Raw genomic sequence first — 15850 nt, forward strand, 5'->3', positions numbered from 1 at the left:
AACCCTGAAGGACTCCACTAGTCACCTTTCCTTCCTTCGAGCGACTTCCATTAACCACCACCCTCTGGCGTCTGTCCGACAGCCAGTTTCTGACCCAGTTCACCACTTTGGGTCCTAACTTCAGCCCTTCAAGTTTGTTCAACAGCCTCCTATGAGGAACTGTATCAAAGGCTTTGCTGAAATCCAAGTAAATTACATCTAGTATATGTCCTCGATCCAGCTCTCTGGTCACCCAATCAAAAAATTCAATCAGGTTCGTTTGGCACAATTTACCTTTTGTAAAGCCATGTTGCCTCGGATCCTGTAACCCATTAGATTCAAGGAAGTACACTATCCTTTCTTTCAGCAACACTTCCATTATTTTTCCAACAACTGAAGTGAGGCTCACCGGCCTGTAGTTTCCTGCTTCATCCCTGTGACCACTTTTATGAATAGGGACCACATCCGCTCTCCTCCAATCCCCAGGAATCACTCCCGTCTCCAGAGATTTGTTGAACAAATCTTTAATAGGACTCGCCAGAACCTCTCTGAGCTCCCTTAGTATCCTGGGATGGATCCCATCTGGTCCCATCGCTTTGTCCACCTTCAGTTTTTCAAGTTGCTCATAAACACCCTCCTCCGTGAACGGCGCAGAATCTACTCCATTTTCTCGTGTAACTTTGCCAGACAATCTTGGTCCTTCTCCAGGATTTTCTTCTGTGAACACAGAACAGAAGTATTTGTTTAGCACATTTGCTTTCTCCTCATCACTCTCCACATATTTGTTCCCAGCATCTTTTAGCCTAGCAATTCCATTTTTTATCTTCCTCCTTTCACTAATATATCTGAAAAAATTTTTATCTCCCTTTTTTACATTTTTAGCCATTTGTTCTTCCGCCTGTGTCTTCGCCAAACGTATCTCTCTCTTGGCTTCTTTCAGTTTCACCCTGTAGTCCTTTCTGCTCTCCTCGGGTTTTTTTATATTTCATGAATGCCAACTCTTTCGCCTTTATTTTCTCAGCCACTAGGTTGGAGAACCATATCGGCTTCCTTTTTCTCTTGTTTTTATTGATTTTCTTCACATAAAGGTCCGTAGCCATTTTTATCGCTCCTTTCAGCTTAGACCACTGTCTTTCCACTTCTCTTATGTCCTCCCATCCTAACAGCTCTTTCTTCAGGTACTTTCCCATTGCATTAAAGTCTGTACATTTGAAATCTAGGACTTTAAGTATCGTGCGGCCGCTCTCCACTTTAGCCATTATATCAAACCAAACCGTTTGATGATCGCTACTACCCAGGTGAGCACCCACTCGAACATTAGAGATACTCTCTCCATTTGTGAGGACCAAATCCAATATCGCTTTTTCCCTTGTGGGTTCCGTCACCATTTGTCTGAGCAGAGCCTCTTGAAAGGCATCCACAATCTCCCTACTTCTTTCCGATTCCGCAGACGGAACATTCCAGTCCGCATCCGGCAGGTTGAAATCTCCCAACAGCAGAACCTCCTCTTTCCTTCCAAACTTTTGGATATCCACAATCAGATCCTTATCAATTTGCTGCGATTGAGTCGGAGGTCTGTAGACTACACCCACGTAGATAGAAGTTCCATCTTCTCTTTTCAGAGCAATCCATATCGCTTCTTCCTCTCCCCAGGTCCCTTGCATTTCGGTCGCTTGGATATTGATCTTTACATAGAGATCTACTCCTCCACCTTTATGACCATCTCTGTCCTTCCTAAAAAGATTCCTAGAAACATGATGGTAGATAAAGACCAAATGGCCCATCTAGTTTGCCCATAAATTTAAAAAAAACAAAACCACAGAGCAAAACCAAAGTGCAAATCAGAAACATTTCTGAACAACTTTCTTGCAGAAAAAAAACTGATGGGGCAGGAGCAGTTCCCTGGAAAGGAGGCAGAGTTCAAACAGCATTCTGTAAGCATCTTGCGGGTTCAGATGCATAACCCTAACGTTCAGGATCACTAGACTCATTGCACTAGAACAGGGGTAGGGAACTCCGGTCCTTGAGAGCAGTATTCCAATCAGGTTTTCCCCAATGAATATGCACTGAAAGCAGTGCATGCAAATAGATCTCATGCATATTCATTGGGGAAATCCTGAAAACCTGACTGGACTACAGCTCTCGAGGACCAGAGTTCCCTACCCCTGCACTAGAAGTTTATCATAAATTGTTTCATACCGGAAAGGCAGTTTATTTTTCTCCCAATTATAAAGCCCTAGATATTCTGTAAGACTTTTTTTGGTAGCCAGCCATATAAAAATTGACCAACCAGATGTAAGAAGTCCTAATGAAGTGGGGCTCAAACTCCATAACAATGTAATTGGAGGAATAAGAGTGAGGATATGGACCATTTCCCCCTCATTTCATGAATCTTTTCTCAGTTCCGATTTCATAGATTTATTCGCTTATTTATATTCTACTTTATGCCAAATTGGATTACAACCAACCAAACATAATCATAATAAAACAAGTATCATGGCGGAAGGGACCTGAGGAGATAAATTCTATAAATGCAGGTGAGGTAAGTTTAAGTATCTAAAGGTTTTTTTGGTTTGTTTGTTGTTTACATCTAATGCGCAAGTTTCAGGGATCTGCTAAGTTATATCTTGTGGCACTTTAACCAGTCAGCTGCATTCTTGCTCCCTATGGAACTGAAGCACTGTACAGTGGCCATATAGCTTGATCCATGTCTTTCCACATAGCAGTGGAGGATACTAGCCAAGCAGGTGCGCTTTCCCTACTGTAGATCCTAAACTTAGGCCCTCTTTTACTAAGGTACACTAACCGATTAGCACGCGCTAAACACTAATGCGTGCATGTTAGTCTAAGGAAGTGTTAGCGTGCGCTAATCGGTTAGATCATCTTAGTAAAAGAGTGGGTAACTAAAACAAAAACACACCGACACTGTTAATTTATACAACTGGCATCAAACACCAATCTTTATCTAAAAGCAACAGTTTCCCTGTGTGAAAAGGAGCTGGTCTCTCATTTATCTGGGTGAAAGGAAATTCCTGGCCATTTTACTGGTCCACTGCAGTTCTGTACTTAATTTTCTTTGCTGAATAACTGCTTTGAAATGTAACAAACAATCTACAAGTACCTTATGTGCAAAACAGTCTCCCTGTACTTCTTCTATAGTAAGGGTTTCACAGTCTGCAGACAGATCAGTCAAGACATCCTGCAAGCAAAAAAATAATTGTAAAGAACATTAACTTGGTATCTTACGGATTCTAATTGCTTTCAAGCAGAAGCACATTTTAGAATTAAACTAAGATTGCCAATAGAAAGCCACCATGGAAAACGGGGATGGATTCGACACATGGCCTTTACCCAGAAATGCCCATTCACCTTTTAGAGTCACCTGCCTCCCATCTCTTTCTGCTTTTACAGAAATGTGTGCAAGGAGCAAAGACCCAGCAGGGCCTATCCACATGCAAGGCCCATGCTCAATGGGGATTTTGCCATGCATTGTAACCTGGGTTGGCCACTGCTGGATGCAGGATACTGGGCAAGTCCAAGGGCATCATCCATGTACAGCAGGGATCTCAAAGTCCCTCCTTGAGGGCCGCAATCCAGTCGGGTTTTCAGGATTACCCCAATGAATATGCATTGAAAGGAGTGCATGCACATAGATCTCATGCATATTCATTGGGGAAATCCTGAAAACCTGACTGGATTGTGGCCCTCAAGGAGGGACTTTGACACCCCTGCTGTAGACTATACAAAAAAGATAACATCTCAAAAGCGATTACAATAGGTATCAAAAGGTGCCCAAGTTTTACAAAAGTGTGCTATTGTGCAAGATTTTATAGCAATAACATTTTCATATTTGCATATAGAACAGACATAGGCAACTCCTGTCCTCAAGGGCCGGAATCCAATCGGGTTTTCAGGATTTCCCCAATGAATATGCATGAGATCTATTTGCATGCACTGCTTTCAATGCCTATTCATTGGGGAAATCCTGAAAACCCCATTGGATTCTAGCCCTCGAGGATCGGAGTTGCTCATGCCTGGTATAGAACATACATAACTCCACCACTCATTAAAATTTAACTTTGTGTTATCATTCCAGTTACAAGTTATAAGATGAGTAGCAGTAGTGAGCAGAATGTTGAAAAGTTTCTTTTGATTAGCAGAAATGGTAATATTAGGATTAGAGCAGGGATCTCAAAGTCCCTCCTTGAGGGTCGCAATCCAGTTGGGTTTTCAGGATTTCCCCAATGAATATGCATTGAGAGCAGTGCATGCACATAGATCTCGTGCATATTCATTGGGGAAATCCTGAAAACCTGACTGGATTGCGGCCCTCAAGGAGGGACTTTGAGACCCCTGATGTACAGGGTTTGCAAGGTGCCTTACAACACTAATTCCCTTACTGAAGAAGGCCACCATCAGCAGGAGTCAGACCTTGAACTACTAGGTCTAGGGTGACCAGCAAGACAGCAGATCACATTGCTACTATAGTGCATAGGAACTGCAGATAATCACAGGTTCATAGGGCCCTATGAGTGCAAAATGCACTCTGCTGAGCCTATATCAAATGGGGAACTTTTTCAGACATTCGTGGTCTGAACTCATTGCTGCAGCTTTTTTTTTTTTTACACAGGCCTTCAAGAGAAGGCAAACAAGGGGTAGTAGGATCCAAGATGGTGACAGAGTGAGTCGCGTCTGCAAGAGGCTCTTGCACTTTACTGGCGATTTCACATTTCTATTGAACACTCTTACCTCTTGCTATGCATAAGCGCAGGGGCAAGCAGAGGGGCATTCTTCCAGCCTCCTCTGCCACTTCGTTGATCCAGCAATAACAACTTACGCCGTCCCGGTTGGAGTGGGCATATCCACTGACCGAGATGGGCAGACTTCGGTCTTGGAGGGCGAGGTGTCGCTTAGCCCATTGGGGCCTGGAGTTCCTCCGCGTCCTAGGAGGATGTCGGGGACACCATCAGCAGCGTAGGAGGCGCCAGAGTTGATGTCTCTGCGGCGTTGCAGATTTCACCCCTGACCCCAGATATGGTCCGCAGCTTGCAGACTTTCTCACAGCCGACACCAGAAATCGGAGGAACCGAAATCTGCTTTGAAGCACGGAAAGAGGAGATGGAACCCATTGGGGATTTTCCCAGAATATCTTTTCCTGCTCCTTTAACAAGACCTGAGGTGATTTGACATGGAAGCAATTTGGAGCGGTTTGGAATCTTTACATAAGGTATGCTCCCAATTTGTTACCACAGTACAGAATACTAACACTCAATTTAAAACTTTTGAAGAGAAATTCCAAAAACAGTCCGATAGAATGGACAAGTTAGAAAAATCAATGGCAGAAGTGAAGGATTCCACTAATTTACAATTGAAGGAAAAGTGTTTGCTTACTAGGAAAATGGAAAATTTGGAGAATGCAAATAGAAGTTTGAACCTTAGACTTTTAAATTTTCCTGTCTCTAAATTTCAAACAGCGAGAGATCTATTTCATTCCTTCTTAAAATCAGTACTGAAATTTCCTGAAAATAACATGCCACCATTACAAAAGTTATACTATTTGAATATTCCTAAAGAGGATAAAGGCAAAGGAACAGTACAAGGAGATTTGGACCTCACTGGTATGTTGGAAACATCTCAACAAGAAGAAATAATTACTAGAGCTACCTTATTGGTAACCATTTTTCTCCAGGCAATTCTCCGTCTATTCTACAAGATTGATAATGTGGAATTTCATGGATTCAAAATTTCAATGTTTCCTGATGTTTTAAAATGGACGCAAGCCAGATGGAAGAAATTCCTGGCTTATCGTCAGTCAACTTTAAATATGGGAGCAACTTTTCAGTTACGTTTTCCTTGTTAATGCTGCGTTACCTATCAGAGTATTAGATATGTATTTTACAAACCTGATCAGTTGAACTTTTTTCTTGAGGGTAAGGCAGCTGGAAGAACTTCAGAGGCATCCATGGAGTCTCTCAACCAGGCCATTAGTTAATTGAATCCAACTGCACTCTTTAATGTGATTTAATTTTGAACTATTCCTGAAAACCAACTTCCCTTGGAGGTGATGGATTCTCTCTCCCCATATTGTTGGACTTTGATATTAGTTACTAATGTGGAATTATTTTATTATTTGTTTCTTATTTCAATTGTTTATTTCCACTTAAATTGTTGTTTAACAATTTGTAAAAGAATATAAATAAATAAAATAAAAAAAGAGAAGACAAACAAATGGTGTTGGGGGGAGGCCACTACCATTGGACTCCCAGCACTGCACGGGTAACAACTTTCCTTCTCTTTTTTTTTTTTATTCAAATAGGCAAGAGCAGACCCACACAGGCTCTCTAGAAGGAGGCACAAAAGCTGAGCCTGTTAGAGAATGACATGGTGATTGTTACCCGCGGGTAACCCACCGAAACGGGGAAAGAAAAAATAGTGGTCGCTGCAGGGCGGTGTCAAGGCCATTCTCCGCCCCGTGGAGTGGTGAATGGACTTGTCTCCGCAGTGAGGTAATGAAGGATCGCGCAGCCCCCACCCGCTCGATCGTAGCGTTCCGCCATCTCCCTCCCTTCACCTCACCTTAGATGCAGAGCTTGCCGGCTTTCTTTTTCACCCAGCCGCACGCACGGCTGCTCAAGTTATTCAATCTTCTCATCTCTTGCAACTTCCTGTTTCCAGTTGCGTCAGAGAAGAACATTGAACAACAGAACAGCTGCGCCTGCGCGACTTTTTGAACGCGTGCGGCTGGGCAAAAAAGAAAGCCGGCACACTCAGCATCTAAGGTCATTCTCTAGTTGCAATCCCTGGTTGCATCTGTAGTTTCTTATTTCAGATCAAGCGGCTGATCCGGGGCCAGCAGGAGACGCTGCGCGTGCAGGAGAGGTGCATTGCTGGGTCTCTGGCTGGGGCTACAGCTCAGACAATCATCTACCCCATGGAGGTGAGTCAAGGCTTCGTGTTTAGTACCAGAATGATGCGGGGATAAATTTTTCAAGGGGATGAAGAGGGAAAGAAAGAAACCCACAGCAGGAAAGAAAGGGGAGGGCAGGCAGGTGAGCTGGAAGCAGGCTGGAAGCAGGGGGGGGAAGAAAGAGGGAAAGAAGCTACATGGGGTTGCAGAGAAAGCACAGTTACTTACCGTAACAGGTGTTATCCAGGGACAGCAGGCAGATATTCTTGACTGATGGGTGACGGCACCGACGGAGCCCCGGTACGGACAATTTTAGAGTGATTGCACTCTAAGAACTTGGAAAGTTCTGGTAGGCCGCACCGCGCACGCGCGAGTGCCTTCCCGCCCGACAGTTAGGATAAGCCAGCTAAGAAGCCAACCTGGGGAGGTGGGAGGGACGCAAGAATATCTGCCTGCTGTCCCTGGATAACACCTGTTACGGTAAGTAACTGTGCTTTATCCCAGGACAAGCAGGCAGCATATTCTTGACTGATGGGTGACCTCCAAGCTAACAAAAAGAGGGATGGAGGGAAGGTTGGCCATTAGGAAAACAAATTTTGCAAAACAGATTGGCCGAAGTGTCCATCCCGTCTGGAGAAAGTATCCAGACAATAATGAGATATAAAAGTATGAACTGAGGACCAAGTGGCAGCCTTGCAGATTTCCTCAATAGGAGTGGAACGGAGGAAAGCTACAGATGCTGCCATAGCTCGGACTCTATGGGCCGTGACAGAACCTTCCAGTGTCAGTTCGGTCTGAGCATAACAAAAGGAAATGCACGCTGCCAGCCAATTAGACAACGTACGTTTAGAAACAGGACGTCCCAAGTTATTCGGATCAAAGGACAGAAAGAGTTGGGGAACTGATCTGTGGGGTTTAGTACGCTCTAGATAGTAAGCTAGAGCCCTCTTACAATCTAAAGTATGTAGAGCCTGTTCCTCAGAATGAGAATGAGGTTTCGGAAAGAAGACAGGCAGAACAATGGATTGGTTGAGATGGAATTCAGAGACAACCTTAGGGAGAAACTTTGGATGTGTACGCAAAACCACCTTGTCATGATGAAAGACTGTAAAAGGTGGATCTGAGACTAGTGCATGTAGCTCACTGACCCTCCTGGCAGAGGTAAGGGCAATAAGGAAAAGTACCTTCCAAGTGAGAAACTTGAAAGGAGAGGTAGCCAAAGGTTCAAAAGGAGGCTTCATTAAGGCGGAAAGAACCACATTGAGATCCCAGATAACAGGAGGGGCTTTAAGAGGTGGTTTCACATTGAAAAGACCCCGCATGAACCTGGATACCAGGGGATGAGCTGAGAGGAGTTTTCCATAGACTGGCTCATGAAAAGCCGCAATAGCACTGAGGTGGACCCTGATTGAAGTGGACTTGAGGCCAGAGTCGGACAAGGAAAGAAGATAATCCAACAAGGTCTCCACTGCAAGAGAAGTAGGATTATGATGATGGAGAAAACACCAGGAAGAAAAACGTGTCCACTTCTGACGGTAGCATTGCAGAGTGGCCGGTTTCCTGGTTTGCTTGGCAGAAATGGAACGTTGTGGAAGCACCTGCTGACATAGAGTTTGAAGAGTTTGAAGACGGTTGGATGGTAAGAATGCTCTCATGAGGAGTGTGTCCAGTATCGCTCCAATGAATTGAAGTCTCTGAGTGGGGATGAGATGAGACTTGGGTAGATTGATCTCGAATCCCAGCATTTGCAGAAACAGGATGGTTTGGTTGGTGGCCAGGAGTACTGCTTGAGCTGATGTGGCCTTGATTAACCAGTCGTCCAGGTAAGGGAATACCTGAAGGTGGTGAGAGCGTAGAAATGCAGCCACCACAATGAGACATTTGGTGAACACCCTTGGAGAGGAAGCAAGACCGAAGGGCAGCACCTTGTATTGGTAATGACAATGATTGATCATGAAGCGGAGATACCGTCTGGAGGTTATATTGATCGGTATGTGAGTGTATGCCTCTTTGAGATCGAGGGAGCATAGCCAGTTGTCTTGATTGAGAAGAGGATAAAGAATGGCCAAAGAAAGCATCTTGAATTTTTCCTTTACCAGACATTTGTTGAGATCGCGAAGATCTAGGATTGGTCTGAGATCTCCCGTTTTTTTGGGAACTAGAAAATAACGGGAGTAGAATCCCTGCCCCTTTTGATCTAGAGGAACTTCCTCTATAGCGTTCAGAAGGAGGAGGGATTGAACTTCTTGAATAAGGAGGGCAGATTGAGGATTGTTCAAAGCAGACTCTTTTGGCAGGTTTTGGGGCGGAAGAGTCTGAAAGTTGAGAGAGTAGCCGTGGCGGATGATGTTGAGGACCCATTGGTCCGAAGTGATAAGTTCCCATCGGCTGAGGAACAGAGAAAGACGACCTCCTATAGGTTGCGGTAGGAGAGCAGATATAGGAGTACTGGCTATACTTTGGAGAAGTAAGTCAAAAGGGCTGTGTCTTCTGCTGTGGAGGTGGCTTCACAGGTTGCTGCTGTTGCTGTTGTCTGGGAGGCTGACGTTGTTGCTGCCGTTGCCGTCTGGGTTGCTGAGCAGCTGCTGGTAATGGGCGAGCTGTGAAGCGGCGCTGATAGGCCGATTGCTGCCTAAAAGGTCTTGCTGGAGGAGGCTTTTTCTTATTTTTAAGCAGGGTATCCCAGCGTGTTTCATGGGCAGAGAGCTTTTGAGTGGTCGAGTCCATGGATTCCCCAAAGAGCTCATCCCTTAGGCACGGGGCGTTGGCTAACCGATCTTGATGGTTAACATCAAGTTCGGATACCCGAAGCCAGGCCAGACAATGCATTGCCACAGACATTGCTGTCGCTCTGGAGGTAAGTTCGAAGGTGTTGTAAATGGACCTAACCATGAACTTACGAAGTTGAAACAGAGACGACAAGCAATGGTGAAAAGATTGTTGTTTACGTTGAGGAAGGTACTTCTCAAATGAAGCCATGGTGGTAAGGAGATGTTTAAGATAGAAACAAAAATGAAAAGCATAATTACCAGCTCTGTTTGCCAACATTGCATTTTGGTAGAGCCTCTTACCAAATTTATCCATGGCTTTACCCTCTCTGCCAGGAGGTACAGAAGCATACACACTAGCTCCTGAGGATTTTTTAAGGGTAGATTCCACAAGTAGAGACTCGTGTGGAAGTTGAGGCTTGTCGAACCCAGGGATGGGAATTACTTTATATAAAGAGTCTAATTTACGTGGAGCCCCTGGGATCGTTAAGGGAGTCTCTAGATTCTTATAGAAAGTCTCCCTCAAGATGTCGTGAAGAGGGAGCTTCAAAAATTCCTTTGGAGGTTGGTCAAAGTCAAGGGCATCTAAAAAGGCTTTAGACTTTTTGGACTCAGCCTCCAAAGGAATAGATAGAGAGTCACACATATCTTTCAGAAAAGATGAGAAAGATGTAGTGTCATGCCTAGAGGATGGGTCAGGTACAGCAGAATCATCCTCATCTGAGGAACATTCACCTTCAGAGAGAAAGGGTTCTTCTGAATCTCCCCACAGATCAGGATCCCTGACATGGGAAGTACGGTCCCGAGACTCTGGAGTAGATGGTTCTAAGTGTCAGGTTTTGCGCACCGACTTACCCGACCTCATCGATACGGAACCAGGGGATGTAATCGGTGGCATCGGTGCCGAAGTCTGTACCGACTGATGCTGAGCTCTCGGCTCCGGTGCGAGGACTGGCATCGATACCGATGAGGTCGAGTGAAGCAGTACCGAAACAGTGGATGCAGACAGCACAGGCTGTTCCACTATCGGTACCGGTGGCTCAGTGTGGACCGGCACCGGAAGGTTCGGTGCCAGGATAGCTGGAAGGAGATGTTGTAATTGCTCCTTGAGCTGTACTTGGAGGATGGCCGCAATTCGGTCATCAAGGGATGGCACCGGTACCGCCTTTTTCTTTTGCGGTACCTGCGGTGCCGCTCGACGCCCCGGAGATGAGGAGCCCGATGTCGAGGGACTCACCTCAATAGGGGCGGAGCGCTTCCGCTGGCGCCTCACAGTCGGCAGGATTGGGCTCGCTGCACTCGAGACCGGAGGACGCTCTAGCGGGGTAGGCTTCTTAGCCGGCTTACCTGAATGCTGGGATGCCGGTGTGGTGTCGCGCGGCGTCGAAGAGGAAGGTGCCGACTGAACTGGTGCCGAAGCCGGAGTCGATGGAACGGGGTCGGACATCTCGGCACCGAACAGCAATCGCTGTTGTATTTGGCGATTTTTCAATGTTCGTTTTTTAAGTGTGGCACAGCGGGTGCAGGTGGAGGCCTGATGCTCAGGACCCAAACACTGTAGGCACCAGTTGTGTGGGTCCGTGAGAGATATAGGCCGAGCACACCGCTGGCACTTTTTAAACCCTGGCTGAGGGGGCATGAAAGTAAAAACGGCTTCAGCCAAATCGAAGGCCGAGGCCTCGATGGTGGCAGAAGGCCCCGCCGGGGAAAAACCAAAAATGACGAAAAAAATAAAATTTTTTTTTTTTTTTTTTTTAAATGTTAAAGAAAAGAAAAAAGGCAATAAAGCCAAAAAGGTTTACGCGAGCGGGAAGGCAAGTTAGAAAAAATTTCAACAGCCGTTGAAAAACGCGTCTTCTTAGCTCCGCGGAAACTAAGAAACTGGGGACCGCGCGCCTCTGTCGGGCGGGAAGGCGTGCGCGGTGCGGCCTACCAGAACTTTCCAAGTTCTTAGAGTGCAATCACTCTAAAATTGTCCGTACCGGGGCTCCGTCGGTGCCGTCACCCATCAGTCAAGAATATGCTGCCTGCTTGTCCTGGGATAAGAGACACATTGGTGTGGAAGAGGAAGACAGGGGAAATCTGGACACAGGAAGGTAACAGAAACAGAGGGGAAATTATGTGCATGATGGCATAGGACAGAGACATAAAGGGGACATACATGCCATGGGGGATGGTATATGGACACGCGGGGGGGGGGGGGGGCAATGCCAGATGCATAGGGGAGATATTAGAAATGGGGAAAATAGGAACACAGAAGCAAGATTGTTTGGGGTCCGAGCTCGCAGGCTCCAGCGGCTTGCACAAATTACATTGTAACATGCCACGAAAGTAAGAGGGAGGGAGGTAGATAGATAAGCCGCATGAGAGGAGCTGAAGGGTGGTAGAAAGGAACAGATGTTGAAGGAGGGAGGGAAGGGTGGTGGTGGAAAGGAATAGGACAGACATTGAAGGAGGGTGGAGAGGAACAGACCCTGAAGGGAAATTTGGAAAACAGAGTGGGGAGAAGACACTGGAAGGGAAGACAGATGCCAGACTCTGGAGGAGCGGAGGGAAGAAGATGGGTGCCAGACCAATTGAGGGGGGGGGTGAAGGGAAAGGCACAGTAACAGAGCAAATGGAAGATGCAGAGAGAAGACACACAGTGGATGGAAGGAATTGAATGAGAAGATGAGGAAAGCAGAAACCAGACAACAAAGGTAGAAAAAAAATTCTATTTATTTTCTTTTGCTTTAGGATAAAGTAGTATATTAGTTGTGTTGATAAAAATTTATAAACAAAGCCCTGCCAGCTGAACATCTCTTTCTCTAGTTCAGCAGCCAGAACTTTGATTTATAAGGAAGGAATAAGCTAAATATTGCAGTACTGAGTCTTATATGGATGCTGCGGGGACGGTGACTGGGCGGTGAATGGGATGGCAGTGACGGTGACGGGACGGTGAAAGGGATGGCGGGGACGGGGGGACGGGGACGGGGCAGTGACGGGGACAGATTTTTCCCCCATGTCATTCTCTAGAGCCTGTAGCTTAATAACTAACTCTTTCCTAAGTCAGGACAACCAAGCAGAAAACTTAACTTTTAAAGAAAATGAGATGCTCTTGGTGTATTTTTAAATATTTATTTAAAAAATCTATAAACCGTACAATCCATTGTTCTAAGACAGTTTATAATAAAACAATTGTACTGTTACTATTTTAACATGTAAGACATTGACAAATCACACTGGACAAGGCCAACTGAGACTCTTCTACCGAGTCAGCTCAGATTAGCTAATTATCCAAATACAGCAAGTTCCAGACTGTACTACCCATTGTACTGCTGATCTCACTGGAAAGTTCAGGTTCACTGTTTCTACCTGCCAATAGGATGGCATAACCAATAGGATGGCATAACCAATCAGTCTGGACTGGTCTATCAGGATAAGGAATGCATACGTTTATGGCCTTACTGAACATACGAGCATTCTACAATCTTATTTTAAAATGATTAGCTTTCGGTCCTATTTGTCTGCCTGTATGCTCAAAATAGAAAACAAAATAAAAGTTTAAAATAGTGATGGTATATGAGTTATCACATTCCACTATGTGGGTACATCAGTGAGAAACAGGGAGTGAATCCTGGTTCCCAGTTCCTTGCTGTAATCACACTCACATTAATCAGGTCATGTCAACATTAAGAGATCGCTCACCAGCCAGGCGTGCCTCGTGGAAGAGGAAGGAGAGGAGAGTGAGACACCAGCACCGGCAGGAAGCGGAGGAGAAGGGCTGCGGAAGGGAGACTAGCAGCCGGGAGACCAGCAAGCCTAGGGGTAGCGGCGAGAGGTAGCTCCGCCCCCCCTCAGCGTCATCGGACAGACTCCCCCTTAAAAGGGGAGGAGTCAACGGCGCGAGGCAAGAGATCGCTCACCAGCCAGGCGTGCCTCGTGGAAGAGGAAGGAGAGGAGAGTGAGACACCAGCACCGGCAGGAAGCGGAGGAGAAGGGCTGCGGAAGGGAGACTAGCAGCCGGGAGACCAGCAAGCCTAGGGGTAGCGGCGAGAGGTAGCTCCGCCCCCCCTCAGCGTCATCGGACAGACTCCCCCTTAAAAGGGGAGGAGTCAACGGCGCGAGGCCGTTCGGCGCTGCAAGGGACGAGTATCTACTATCAAGAACACCGAGGAGGACTGAACGGTAAGGAAGCGACAAACACAGAAGGTAAGGAAGAGACAGACGCCAAAGGAACAAATCCACACATACAATCAAGGTGAAGTAGAGCGGAGACAGCACACACAAAAGAGACAGCAAGGCAAGCAACATAAGGAAGCAGCAGGCAAGGGACACAAGCACACACAAGGGAAGCAAGAAATGGAAGCCCAAGGAAGTCAGAAGGTGAGCTTTCCGGTCTTCTGTATCGGCTGCAATATGTATGACTACCTCCCTTCGGGGACCCAGGCATACATTTGCAATCGATGCATGGAGATGGATAGCTTGAAATATCAGGTAAGACTACTGGAAGGAACAGTGATGGAACTCGAAGACAGAATCCGAGCACAGGAGAAGATTCTAGTGGAGTACAGTCCAAACGACGAGGTCAAGGAACTAGAAATGTTCATAGAGGAAGCTCATCAGCACCACGTAGAGATCCCAGGGCTGGAAAACTGTACTCAGGAAACCGATGTGAGGAGAGAAGACACCCATGCAAACACAGAAGAAACCGAAGACGAGGTAGGAGACAACCGCACACCAGGAGGAATAGAGAGAGCACAGGAAGACATCGCCCCACCCAAAGAACAGGAAAAAATTTCAAGAGTATCATTGGAGGAAGAAGACTGGCCCTACTCCAAGGACGTGGACCAACGCCCCCCAAGGAACTCCCGAATAAAGAAGATGGGGATCATCGTAGGCGACTCCATCATACGACATGTGGACAGCTACACCGCAGGAGGAAGAGAGGACAGAGTCGTCACCTGTCTGCCTGGAGCAAGAGTGAAGGATGTGACCAACAGGATCTCCAGGATCATAGATGGAGCAGGGGGAGAGGACACCGCTGTACTTATCCACGTGGGAACAAATGATGTGAGCGGGCGGAAGTATGACAGGGAAGAGCTGAAGGGCCAGCTCCGCTCTCTCGGAAGACAACTGAAGATCAGGGAGGTGAAGGTGGCCTTCTCTGAGATCCTCCCAGTACCAAGAGCGGATGGAAAGAGACAAGGGGAATTGCAAGTAATCAACGCCTGGATGAGACGATGGTGCGAAGAAGAAGGCTTCGACTTCGTGCGCAACTGGACGGCGTTCTGGGGAAAAAGCAAGTACTACAGAAGGGACGGACTACACCTCAACAAGGAAGGAGCAAGAGTTTTGGCAGGCAACATGAAGAAGGCAATCGAGAAGGCTTTAAACTGAAAGACAGGGGAAAGCCGACAGTCGACCACCGGTCGATGGTACGGATAGCAGGATGCCCCGACGAAGAAGCCAAGGACAACTACACCTACACAAGAGAAGACGACCTCACAGCCAATAAGGGAGAAAAAGCAGGAAGGGACAACTCAGACACAGGAGGGGACGACCACACAGCAAACAAAGGTGATAACACAGGAGCAGTAAAGGATACCGTAATTGAAACTACAGGGAAGGCCAAGAGTAGAAGGTCCAAAAAGGTAACACGAAGGGAACTTAGATGTATGTATACGAATGCTAGAAGTCTGGGTAACAAAATGGGGGAACTAGAGACAATAGCAAGACATGACATATTGGATATCATTGGCATAACAGAAACATGGTGGAATGAAGAAAACAAATGGGACACAGTACTACAGGGATACAAACTGTATAGAAGAGATCGAGTAGGGCAGAAAGGTGGAGGTATTGCTCTATATGTTAAGGAGGGAATAGATTCTGTTGAAATGGTTACAACAGAAATGAAAGAGAAGCTTGAATCACTCTGGATCAAAATTCCTGGTCAATATGGCGCAGATACGAAAATTGGCCTTTACTATCGTCCACCAGGACAGGCAGAGGAAACTGACTCAGAAATGATGGAGGAAATCAAACAAGAATGCAAGTCAGGCAATGTAATTATATTGGGAGACTTCAATTTCCCAGGGATAGACTGGAAACTAGCAACCTCCAACTGCGGCAAGGAAGCCAAGTTCCTGGAGGTGCTAGGGGATTGCTTCCTGGAACAAATGGTAAAAGAGCCGACAAGAGGCAACGCCACCTT

General features: G+C 46.3%; 1 protein-coding gene across 2 annotated transcripts in view; it reads right to left on the reverse strand.

The window, feature by feature from the left end:
• The window catches only part of DAGLB (diacylglycerol lipase beta), a 61496-nt gene that overhangs the window by 24243 nt on the left and 21403 nt on the right, over nucleotides 1–15850 (reverse strand). For both annotated transcript variants that reach the window (XM_033963722.1, XM_033963721.1), the window contains one exon: nucleotides 3101–3178. In XM_033963722.1, coding sequence (XP_033819613.1) covers nucleotides 3101–3178 — 78 coding nt within the window. The remainder of the gene's footprint in view (nucleotides 1–3100; nucleotides 3179–15850) is intronic.

The sequence above is a fragment of the Geotrypetes seraphini genome, chromosome 11 (genome assembly GCF_902459505.1).
Source record: "Geotrypetes seraphini chromosome 11, aGeoSer1.1, whole genome shotgun sequence".
In the NCBI taxonomy this organism is placed as follows: Eukaryota; Metazoa; Chordata; class Amphibia; order Gymnophiona; family Dermophiidae; genus Geotrypetes; species Geotrypetes seraphini.